The following is a 13,379-nucleotide window of genomic DNA, read 5'->3' as shown; positions in this document are numbered from 1 at the left end:
GGCCTATAAACCATATACATGGGAGCAAAACAACTAAAGAAGGGCCTCACCAACCCCGTGGAATGATTTGTCCTATATTAGTTCGAATGTAGTTAGTTACACCAGCAGGCCATGACCCGCAATGGTTTGCTCAAATGGCCTCGAAACAATTATGGCCAGTTTTATATGTGCTCAGCCGCTTGCGTTTGTTCTCCGGAGAAGTGGATGGGAGGGAGCTGGCAGAAACACTGAGCGTGACGCAAACGGAACCAGGCCATTATTGGTTTCACGAATTGATTATTTTTCATAATCGTGTCGGGGCGAATGTTTTTTGTATAGCTTACTTGCACGTTATTCCATTTAAACTTTCCACATTTGGAAATAGCATATACACTGGACTAATATATAGGATGGACTTGTATGGGAAGGTAAGACGCTTCAGATTTTAGTTTGTGTTCTCCTGTGCGAAAAAGGCTATAAACAGTGCACATCAAACAAGGAGGCGAATAATCAAAGACGGTTAAGGGAAAAGAGTTATCCCAAACAGGGCTTTTTTAGGCTATAAATTATGCACAAACTAGCCAACGTATTGTAGGCTTCTTTTCATAAAAACAAAAAACGGACAAATATTGTTATTCCTCATAGGGTGCAAACAGATAGACAGCAAATAAGGATGTAAATTATGAACGATTCGTTTATTTTGTAATGCTCTAAACATATATTATACAGCTGTTGACACAGCAATTCATGCTGGAAAGTGTAGTCATAATTGTATTTAGGTTGTGTTTTTCCTGTGCATTCAACGAATCTTTAAAAACTACATCCCCCATCTTGTTTTCAGTGACGTTTGAATGAAGCTTTCGACGCTGTTCGTTCAAGGCAGTTGCTAGATCCAAGGGTCTGAAAGAACAGTGGGCGGTACCGCTCGCTGTTGCCAACCAATCACTGATTGGGTGGTAACGGCGAAATGACCGGCCACTGCACGTTGGAATCAGTGATTGGTTGGTAACAGCGAGGGGAACCGCCCACTGTACGTCCAGACCCTTTGATCTACCGACCTCCTTCGCGCATCATTCGCGCGTACCCTCGTCAGCGGCGCGTGCCAGAGCCGAACCAAAGGGGACAGCTCCCAGGTGCTGAAATTGTCGGTGCCTAAACCAACGCCTGCATTACGTATACAATTAGTCGTATTCTGCAAAAAATAAACGCAAAAAGACAGATACAGATCACGCCAAGGCCTTCGAAGCAGGTTAGTTGAAATGTGATGTTGAGTTCATTCATGTGAAATCATTTTGTCAATTGAAATAATGACCTTACGTCCGAAATGTATTTGCTTGTCTCAACCGTTGCTTGCTGTTCCGTGGCCGAACAGGCCGCATTCCTTCTTTAAGATCGTATTGTTAAGCCACGAAGAAACGGATATTGTGTGTGTATATAGACGTGTCTGTATACTATACGCATCCGTGTTCCAAATCATTTTCAGGCCATATTTAACATACGGATGCAACGTTGGATTGTGCTGGATGTACAGTACGGTGATCCGGCTTCTTTTGTAGGCTGTGGCTTGAGCCTGCTTCATGCATCTCACTTCAGCCTTGACATAGGCTCAGTAGCCCACAGATGCATTGTGTAAACACTCTCCTCTCAGCAAGTAGGACGGTTATATATGCCATTTCACGCTGTCTCCATTCCCAATTTGATGGAAAGCGTTTGCAAAATATTTTTTACAAGATTATATATATATATATATATTATATATATATATATATATATATATTATATATTATATATTATATATATATGTATATATATATGTATATATATATATATATATATATAACCTTGTAATTCAATTTTACTAAATAAGATATTGAAAATATCCACAAAACATTAAGTAACAAATAAGTAGCATCTAAATAATAAAGCATCTAAACGCTCTAATGAAGCTTTTTCAAATTCAACCATTCAAAATGGTCCTTTTCTCGTGGGCTTTTCCCCCCAGGCTAAATGATTTACTACTCATTCCATTTTGTTATAATGTAACATAATCAAAGCCTTGTTGTGTTTGCAGATGGCTGCCACTCAGGATGCAAAAGGGAAGGGAGAGGGAGGGGACCAGAACTTTGACTACATGTTCAAGTTGCTGATTATTGGCAACAGCAGCGTAGGAAAGACGTCCTTCCTCTTCCGCTACGCTGACGATGCCTTCACCTCCGCCTTCGTCAGCACCGTGGGAATCGACTTCAAAGTTAAAACCGTCTACAAGAACGACAAACGGATCAAACTACAGATCTGGGTAAGTGGACGGCCGTGGGTTACATTACAGGACAAATGCTTTGTTTCAGATCACATGCTATTATAGGTAATGAGTTGTTGTATAACACACTCTATGAATCTTGCTATGCATACATTATCTATGGCACCTGAACCCTAACACAGAATAATTGCATTTACAAACTGAGGCTGAATGCCTCAACTATAAAAACACCCTATATGACGATTCTTCATCATTGTGGCTGTGCTTCCATTGCTCTTACCATAGCACAGACTACTGAAAACAGCTGTACACCACAATTTTGAATAATCAGTCCAAAATATAACCATTATAGAATATTATAATTAATAGAATATACATTTTCTGGTTAAAGTTTACACATTTTTCTCTCAAAAGAGTACTATGTACTTGTTGCAGTGCTCATAATACATGTCCTACGGGTCAGAAAGAAAGGTGAGAAATGCCCTGATGAGCTGGGACCAGTTTCATTCTGAACTGGTTCATAGAGAGGCAGACACAAATTCAAAACAGACATTCTCACAGCGCATGTCACTCACTAATAGCTGACAGACAGCTATGCCATTTCTAACATATTACACTCAGATAATCATTCTTAACTCTAAACTATATCTGATATAAGATGAAGAGGATGAACTATCTCATGATAGTAATAAGGTATAAGGAATAGTAGTATTCCTTATAACAATACTTCAAGGCTAAATTAAACCAAATGCTAAGGCATTTCATGAAAATCTGATATAAATTGTATTTTGTTTGTATATTCTGAGAAGGCTATTGAATTGATATATTTAAAATCTATGACATATCTCCAAAATGCCTTTTTTACGCTAAATCAATACAAACCGTGTTGTCATGTAAATGTCAATCTACAAAAATACAAAAAACGTAGACAGATGGAATCCTCTCCATCGCTGACGGGAGGCAAGGAAGTGTTAGCTCGGCAAACAGCAGGGAGGAACACAGACGCAACACTTCCCCCAATGCGATTGTGCCCATTGGAAACTGAGAAAACGTCTTTTTTAATTAGTGACTAGTGAAATGAAATGTCTCCCGACACCTCAGTGGCAGTGTGGGGGTGGTTGTTTAACCATTGCCATGTTGATTCTGCGTGTAGATCCACCTTATTACCTCCCCTCCATCTGCTGCTATCCCTCCATGAATACAGGGCGTCCAGGGGCCTTCCGCCTGGCTGGCACTCAGCTCCTCTCTGGCTGCTGTGGGTGTTTAGAACCGTCAGTCATACGAGGTCCACTAAAGCCATAGCACAGAGAGAGGGAGTGAGAGAGAGAGAGAGAGAGAGAGAGAGAGAGAGAGGAGAGAGAGAGAGAGAGGAGAGAGAGAGAGAGAGAGAGAGAGAGAGAGAGAGAGAGAGAGAGAGAGAGAGAGAGAGAGAGAGAGAGAGAGAGAGAGAGAGAGAGAGAGAGAGAGAGACTTAAATGGCCTTAAGGCGATGGGTATTGGCTAATTTCATTCTAAGTGTCACAGCGATAAATCATAGAGAAGTTTGTGCTATGTCAACCGTCAACCTCAACTCATTAGATTTAAAAGCCTCTTGGAAAAACCTCCAATGCTGATCACTGGAAACTGCAGTTTTTGCTCTAACTAAGAAGCAAGCGAGGCTGCTCACGGAATGAGACCGGAAATAAACATGTCATTGTCAAGACCTTTGGCCGGAATCGATTGGTTTAATGAAATATATGGAATTGTTTAAAATTCAGACAAGAGGAAAGGCCAAGATGAATGCATTGTTATTTAACAACAAACAAAGACTACAACAAAAAATAAACCAGAATAGGATTAGTACTCAATGATGATATGTGAAGGAAAGCCTTAATCTGTCATATTCCTAATTCCTGTTTTTAATTCACACACACACACACACACACACACACACACACACACACACACACACACACACACACACACACACACACACACACACACACACACACACACACACACACACACACACACACACACACACACACACACATCATAAACACAGCTTTCTTGTTAACACCAGTCCTTACATTTCACTGTGTATGAGATAGCAAGCAATGAGGTTCTACTCCATGTTGTGAAGGTCAGATAGGTCCTTAGGCTAAAACAGGCACCATGTAACATCCATGTTCAGACCACAGCTAGCAAACACAGCATATTGTGTCCTGTAGAGATTCCGTTTAACAGCTATGCATAGCGCTGAGAAATTACGTTGCATTCTGCTTCTTCCATTCAGTACAATTCTGCAGTCCTCACTCAGTGCATAACAGAATCCATCCACTGATATACTATCAATAATAACACTCATCCTATATAATAAATAAACACTAATAGATTAAAGAGAAATATAAATATAAATCAACAACCACTGACAGGTGATTGTCCATACATAGCACTGGAATGGAGGTAATCATATTATTTTTGTTTGATTGTGGTTTGCAAGACATGCAAGCGACCAAAATAGAAAAGGTCACAGATGAGATATATTGTATATTTCTGTGGTAATATGGATTTAATGATATCATTGCTAATGTATTCAGATGTGTTCAGTACTGTAAGGAAATACAACCTGCTTCAGTCAGCTAAGTGAAGTATTCATAGTAAGTACAACCAATGTCAACAATGCACACGTAATGTGCAGCATGATGTGTATTCAGATGTTTTGGTGTAATGAGGGCTTGGTTCCCCAAGGGGCATCAATTAAATCATATTAAAATCCCATCCAAACCACACAGGCACAGGTTTTGGGGTTGATTTATTGTTTTCGTAATGTGATGTAGCCATTACCAAATGGCTACACACATAGATTTCCTTTAAATCCATTCATCTTCTGCTGCCGTCCTGGAACATCCCCATCTACTGTGACATACGCCATCTGCCCAAACATTACAACCGGCCGGGACATCATAACATGCTGTGACATACTGACAATCTGTGACATCACAACCTGCTGGGACATCACAATATATCTATCGTTGAATATGCAGTGACATCACTACACACAGGTGACATAAAGGCCGTGACGTTAGACCATCCTGTGACATTAACCACAACCACAACCAACTGTGACATCAAAACATGCCGCAGCATCAAGCCATACGGGACATCAGAACACACTGTGTGCGGCCCCTCTGTGTTTCTTCTGCCTGCCGTCGCCCATCACCTGACCAACTGCTAGCCCTCATAGTGGGGGAGATGCAATGCACCTTTTTCCATTTAGCGTGTTGGCCTCACCCATTCAACCCCCCGCTGTGCCGGGGGCCATGTGCTCTCTCTGTAGGACACAGCCGGCCAGGAGAGGTACAGGACCATCACCACGGCGTACTACCGCGGCGCCATGGGCTTCATCCTGATGTATGACATCACCAACGAGGAGTCGTTTGGCGCCGTGCAGGACTGGTGAGGCGTCCTCCTAACCTCCTCGGATCACATGAACAAACTGTGTTTGGTGTGTCGGGGGTATTCCCTGTCCCTGCTGCGCAGTGTGATTGTACTGAGTGACTGCCCGTAGTATTTAATCTTTATGGGTCTGTCCATTAAATCATCCAATGAAAAGAGGCGGCGGTTCCTCCTGCTAATGTAATGAAGCGACATCCCGCCCCCCCCCCAAGAACATTATGAGATTCCTTCTCTGGAACAGATTTAAATAGCTGACCTTCCGTTCTATCCGCAGGTCTTGTAAGCTAGGTATTGATTTCACTGTTTCACATGGGTGAGGTCCATTTCCTTCTTTTTCCCCCTCCTGCTCTATCATCTCTTGCCCTTTGTCTCTTACCATCATCTCTTTCTATCTCTCGCCCTCCCTCAGTCCCTCTCTGCCTATTTCTCCCTCTCTCTTTAGCTTCCCTTCCCTCTCCCCTCCCCCTTCCTCTACCTCCTTCTCTCTCTCTCTCTCTCTCTCTCTCTCTCTCTCTCTCCTCTCTCTCTCTCTCTCTCTCTCTCTCTCTCTCTCTCTCTCTCTCTCTCTCTCTCTCTCTCTCTCTCTCTCTCTCTCTCTCTCTCTCTCTCCTCTCCTCTCCCTCCCTCCCTCTCCCCCTCTTTCCTTCTCCTCTTATTCCATTTCCCATTCTCCTATATCCTCTTTGACATGAAAGAGCAACGATAATCTATGCATCTGCTCCGGCCCATAGGGACGTTCACCCCTCAAGGTCACGGCTGCGGCGAGTGTATGAGTCACACGCTGTAGCTAGCAGAGCGGAGCACTGGCTCTCTGGGCCGAGCCCAAATGCTGCTGACATACCATGATGCATTCAGGGATGAAATATTTAGATATTCATAGATTAAAGGTCTAAATTCAGCCAGACTCTGCAACCGTCTGTTGGTGAGTTGGCAGATTCTTCGACAGAAATAGCGATCTTGTGAGAACATTTTTAAGGATTTATTTCTTTTAAATAGATGGTTCATGAATTTGTTTCCTTCCTTCCCCTCTCTGCCATCCAATGAGGAGATACGGGTTTGTGGAATGGATTGTTGATTCTTTATGAATATATGACAAATGAGAAATCATTTGCACATAATATTTGGAGTTAGTCAATCAGTTAATTTAATGTGTTTTGTCCAATAAGCCCTAATAAGTACTATATATAATGACCTAATAATAGGGGCCTACAATCACTGCACACATTAAGTCCTTTTTCCACTTCGGTCTATATATACTCTCATAGGATATTAAACATTTAGACTCCACTGCTCCTCTGATATGAATGAAAGAAAATGTATATGTCAAGAAGAGAGATTTGATACGGTGAAAAGCAATATGAAAGTGCTATCTTACATAAGGCACAAGGAGAAGCTAACAGTTACTCTATCTCAATGTGACTCTTGTTAGCATCAGGTAAGGGGTTGGCATTTTTTAAATCCATAAACCCTCTCTGTGTGCTTACATACTACACAATGCACACATCCAGCGGCATTAGACACAGAGAATAAGTGAGCTTTCCCCCCCCCCCTCTCTCGCTAAGTTCGGTCCTCCTTTTTTTCCCCCAGTTGCCAGAGGCTTTTATTCCACTTTTTGCTTCAGCCTTGTTCATTGTGACAAGGTTTGCAGAAAAAAATGGTTTCCATAGCAACAGCTCCTTCCCTGACTGTGCCTGAATAAGCTTGTGTACGTACGCATTTCCTGTCCTTGACAAAGACAGAAAATAGCAAGCCCGTCTTCAATCTAAGGCCCAGTACATTGGGACATTGAAAGATAGACAGAACGTCGATGCATATTCCTCTTCACCCCGGAGGTTGGTGAAGAGGAATGTGTATGTATTAAATTGTGTATGTATTAAATTGATGTCTTGAATCTTCATGGAGTCGAGAGAGGCGAGACGTGGTTTTACCTGGTGTTCGGTCACAGTGGATTTGATCAGCCGTTGGTTGTGAAATGACCCACTTCTGAAACTCTATTAGAGATGTCTGCCAGCGTCCTGCTGAGCCCTTTCTCTCTCTGTGTTTGCGTCTCTCGCTCTCCCCCTCTCTCCGTCTGTTTGCAGATACAGCGAGCTGCATCCCTCCTTCTCTCACTCCTCTGACTTCTCTTTGACTCATACTTATTCCTCCCTCTCTCACTCCTGACTCTCTTCTCTGCACCCGTGTCTCATCTTTGACTCTCATTGCTCACAGTTCCCTCTCTGATGCCTGTCTCTTTCTCACTCTGACTTCTCTTTGACTCCTATACTCGCTCTTTCCCTCTCTCGCTCCTGTCTCTCTCTCTCTTACTCCTGTCTTCTCTTTGAACCTCACACTCAACCCTCTCTCTCACTCCTGTCTTCTCTGAAACCTCACACTGCAACTCCTCTCTCTCACTCCTGTCCTTCTCTTTGAACCTCACAATCACTCCTCTCTCTCACTCCTGTCTTCTCTTTGACCTCACACTCACTCATCTCTTCTCACTCCTGTCTTCTCTTTGAACCTCACACTCACTCCTCTCTCTCACTCCTGTCTTCTCTTTGAACCTCACACTCACTCCTCTCTCTCACTCCTGTCTTCTCTTTGAACCTCACACTCACTCCTCTCTCTCACTCCTGTCTTCTCTTTGAACCTCACACTCACTTCCTCTCTCTCACTCCTGTCTTCTCTGTGAACCTCACACTTCACTCCTCTCTCTCACTCCTGTCTTCCTCTTTGAACCTCACACTCACTCCTCTCTCTCACTCCTGTCTTCTCTTGAACCCTCACACTCACTCCTCTCTCTCACTCCTGTCTTCTCTTTGAACCTCACACTCAACTCCTCTCTCTCACTCCTGTCTCTTTCTCCCACTCCGCTGTCTCCTCTGTTTCTTCGACTCCTATACTCATTCCTCCCTCCCTCATACCTCTCTCTCTTTATCTTACTCCTCTCCCTCTTCTCTTTGACCCCTTCCTCCCTCACTCACACCTGTCTCTCTTTCTCTCTCACCTGTCTTCTCTTTGAATCTCATACCCACCCTTCCCTCCCTCACTCCTGTGTCTCCTTCTCACTCCCTCTGTATTTCTATGTAACTCTTTCTCTTGTCCCCCTCTCGCTTTTTCACTCTCTCACCTGGGTTTAGCCAGCAGTTTCTGGCATGAGAGCATTAGGAGTGATAAACACACGTTTTCAAGCAACATTATAATTGTTTCAATGGTTTATATCTTATGTGAAAGCAGACATAACAAAATATACTCTGTTCATTGACTGACAGAAAAGCAGTGTGTACATGATTATTCTTTGAATTTCCTTACGATGCAGTGCAATGGATGCCTCCATTTTGGAAGCATAGGAGCATTTGAATGTTAGCAATCGTGTCGGTCGTACTGTGTTTTAGGTCAGTGTTTAGTCATCAACCGTGAAATGATTTGTCATTATGGGGAGACATTTATTGTATGTGAAACTCCCACGGCATTTCTCATGCATAACCTGGTAAAACAACGTTTGAATTAGCCTAGGTTACAGTATATAAAAAATAATTAAGGATTTTACAGTCCTCTTAATACGGCAGAGTTTCCCCAACAAATTATGCATTCTGAGGGACAAGCCCTATTGTATCTGAATATTAAACCTTTGTGACAATTTACAAAATAAACAAATGACCCACATACATTTGTTGCAAAGTCTAGAATCCACATCCAAACCATATCCGCTTAGAAGTGAAAGGAAATGTTTCAAGGATTTGATTCCATGAGAGTTTTTGTGGTCATTGTGTCTGTGTGTGTGTGTGCTTACAGGGCCACCCAGATAAAGACCTACTCCTGGGACAACGCTCAGGTGGTTTTGGCGGGAAACAAGTTGTGACATGGTACGAGGAAAGGGTGGTCTCCGTGGACAGCGGCCGGCTGCTTGCAGAACAGCTGGGTAGGCTCAGGAACACTCAACCGCTCATTCATCCATTCATTAATGCAGTCATTTATTCTGGTTGTGACGGTGATTCCGGTGTTTGTCTCCTTGCCAAAACGTTTTCTGCAGTCTGCCTGTAGTCCCTGGCTGCACCTCGAAAATGCATTCAGTCTAAAAAGAAAAATTTAAACTAATATTTTGGATTCATCCACTAAAATGACTAAAAAGTAGCCCTATATAATATTGTCCTACACTGTTGGACTAATGCTGTTCAATGTATAGCTTATATTTTTTGTGGTTGCAGTTAAGTGAAAAGCAATTTCTCCTGCACAATCCAATTAAAGAGGCTGTATATAAGGTTTGAGGGGTAGTCAAGAGAGAGGGCAGAACAGAGTGGAAGTAAGTAACATATTGCTACTTCGAACATCGTCCCCTCCCTCGTTGCTCCCTCCTTATCCGCCATTGAGGAGACATGGATTCCCCAAACCAATCATGGAAGAGAGGTCCGGATTGGTCAGACATTTTCTGGGAGCAGGTTGAAATAAAATTTCAGACCGCTCCCAATGCACATTGGCTCATACCCAAAGCACACATTCTCACGGAGGACCCCACCCAGCAAGAACGGACGGATCGTTATGCCGTTTCTAAAAAAAACAAAAAAACGGCAAAAACTAAAAAACACTCAAGTTAAACCTGTTTGAATCTTACCTACAGCACCTTCAGTAGAGCGTCGCTCTACAATCTGTTCCATCCGCTGCTCCTTCCTCCAGGTTTTGAGTTCTTTGAGACGAGTGCCAAGGACAACGTGAACGTGAAGCAGACCTTCGAGCGGCTGGTGGACCTGATCTGTGACAAGATGTCGGAGAGCCTGGACACGGACCCGGCCGTCACCACGGGGGCCCCCACCGCCAAGCTGAGCGACAGCGCCCCGCCCCTTCAGCAGCAAGGGTGCAACTGTTAGTGGTCTACCACTAGGGGGCACACAGGGGTCGGGAGGGTAGGTGGGGTTATATAGGGGTACGGTAAAAAAAGCGTACAAAGCGTGCAGGGTTATTGTCGCGCTCGTTGCACTATTAGTGCACTAATCGTTCCTCGTGTACCGAAATGCTCTCCGGTCTAAGGTTCACGCTCTCTTTAGTAGTTGGTCTCATCCCGTGATGTATTTATCTGACAACCCCTTGTATCATGAGCAAATAATCAAGCAAACACACAGACCTTTTTAGACACGGCTATGGATATGTAGGAAACATCGATATATATATATATAGAAAATACAAATGTTAGAGAAGTCACACTCATCTCAAATCGCGACTACTTAGTGTGCTTGTTAGCTAAGTAGCTTTAAGTAATAATAGGAAAACAAATATATATAAATATTTATATATTTATGCATAATTTAGCCATTGTAGAATAGCTATAAAACAAGAGTCAACCAGTCAGTGCATTAATTTCATTCAATCACTTCAAGTTTGGTCTCGTCAACAAACGTTTTGTTTGCATTCAATCTAAAGATTTATTTAAACTATATTCAGTTTATGATTTCAATCTGCCAAATATATGATTCATTGTATAGGTACATTGTGACATTGTTTAGCGCCTTGTGCCAGTGTATTGAATGTGTGTGTGGTGTTGGATGTTTGTACCGTGGTTGGTTTGCATGAGTTCTGTGTGTGACTCCATCGGTGTACATTTTCTGTTTTCTGCCCTCAAATGATCTACCTTGGATGAAAAGAAGTGGCCCTTTTTTTAATTCTCCAATACGGCCTCTCTTTCGTTTCCTTTGTCCTTTTCGTGTTTTGAACTGAACCCAGAAATAGTAATATAGACTTGATTACCGTGGATTTGTGACCTTCTAACCACTATATCGGTTCATGAACAAATCAGTTGTGTGTGATTAGTTTCCCATATGGACCCTTTATATTATAATGCTTTGAGCATGCTGCCAACAAAATGTGTCAATCTTCTCTGATGTTTTGTCAAGGCACTTCCGTTTTTAGCCTTGCCCAAAATAATCGGTTGAACTCAGATATTCAAGCACCCAAACACTGTATATGGAATGGCTGAACTCCTCTGTTAGGATCTAAATAATTCATAAAAAAAACAAGAGTTGAAAACATATATGTCCAGCTGTGTCATGGAATAAACAGCCATATACTTAGACATTGTTTAATTTTGAAGTGCCCAAACATAATGTCAATATTTCACACTTTTGGCTTTAAAATCCATATTTTCTGAGAAAGATACATCCTACTATCTGACTCTTCCTATTGGGATATTCATGATATAAACGGTTGGCTAACAGCATAAACAACAAGGCTAATGCAGCCAGCTCATAGTGGTGTTAGTGAAAAGTCAAGTCCACATATTAGTATATTAGTATAACATATAGTCCTCGAGAAAATGTTAAAGTCAGAAAGGCAAAGAACAACCAACACTTCATAAAATACAGTGCCAAAAAAAAGAATGCTAATACTAAACCATATAGGAGTCATTTTGCATTTACCGTTTTTTGTTGCATAGATAAATATAGGTTCCAAAAATGCATGACTACAATACTGACCTGTGTAGAATTTATATTCTAAAATTGTATATAAATATATCACTCTATGTTACGGATATAAGTGCATTGTCATAGCACATGCTGTGAAATGCAATGGGCCAATAAGTGCAATATTTTCTGAATTAATACCTGTAAATAGTTTATCCCTTCCCCAAGTGTGACAGCTATGTCTGCAGGAGGTGGGAAAAACTTTGGTGAATGGCACTGCAAATGATGCACTGTAATCTCTCTTATAGAGTGTGTGCTTCATTCAGTAATACAGCCATTCACTCTGTGAACGTGTGTGTGTGTGCGTGTGTGTGTGTGCGTGTGTGTGTGTGTGCGTGTGTGCGTGTGTGTGTGTGTGTGTGTGTGCGTGTGTGTGTGTGCGTGTGTGCGTGCGTGCGTGCGTGCGTGCGTGTGTGCGTGCGTGCGTGCGTGTGTGCGTGCGTGCGTGCGTGTGTGGTGTGTGTGTGTGTGTGTGTGAGATTGGGAGTGTGTTTTGGTGATTACATAGAGTATATGTACGGTGTATTCTTTGCGTAGACATTTTATACAAATTCACGTACTGTATGCTGTTCCTGCTAACTGTTGGTCTTTGGTTGATCTTGTATTATAATGTCAAAATGCAGTGTTGATGTGACCGATAGTCAGGGATATAATGTTGTCTACACCCTATGCCACCCAGAGGACATTCACAATAAGGGATACAATTTCATTCTCAAAAAAATCCATCGCGTGTGTGTGTATTCATATAATTGTACACGTACTTGACACGTGTGTATGTGTGTACATGTTATTACCGTATACTAATAGCCATGAAATAAATTGAAATAAAAGTATTTATCTCAAGTAAAAATTCAGAGGAGCGTTTTAATAGTAGCCGAAGTTATACAACATAATACTTAGGGGGCCAGAACTGTTGCTCTTGTCATATATAATATTGAATAATTTACATATTTGTTTCTAAGAGTGCAAGCAATGTAATAAGTATGTTTGTGAGATGATAGGAAATAAATTATATTCATGGGTGTCTTGTTTCCTCTTATTTGGTCCCTTGGTGTGATCCATTTGGTGCAGAGGGGATGCGGTGGTAGTCACATGACGGACATCAGTGGGAGTGTCCGCCCAGATGTAGGCCTATTAGGGATGGATCAGGTAACCAATTGGTATAGCAGTGAAGGACGATCTATCGACCATAATCTGGGTGGTGGAGCCTCCCATATGTGATGTAGCCAGAGTCGATTATTCAATTGTAAAATAGGGGCCCTTTAATATTTCTC

The 13,379-nt window shown here is 42.2% G+C and overlaps 1 protein-coding gene across 1 annotated transcript; it reads left to right on the top strand.

Annotated features, from left to right (window-relative positions):
* Positions 1 to 190: 190 nt before the first annotated feature.
* rab3c (RAB3C, member RAS oncogene family) lies at positions 191 to 13,129 on the top strand. The gene is given in 6 exon segments (XM_030357718.1): positions 191 to 407; positions 2,051 to 2,275; positions 5,556 to 5,674; positions 9,449 to 9,509; positions 9,512 to 9,575; positions 10,328 to 13,129. Coding segments are annotated over 6 exon segments (678 nt in total). The 5' UTR covers positions 191 to 389; the 3' UTR covers positions 10,519 to 13,129.
* The last annotated feature ends 250 nt before the right edge of the window (positions 13,130 to 13,379 follow it).

Source organism: Gadus morhua, chromosome 6 (assembly GCF_902167405.1).
Source record: "Gadus morhua chromosome 6, gadMor3.0, whole genome shotgun sequence".
NCBI classification, from domain to species: Eukaryota; Metazoa; Chordata; class Actinopteri; order Gadiformes; family Gadidae; genus Gadus; species Gadus morhua.
This window is presented reverse-complemented; position numbering and strand designations above follow the sequence as displayed.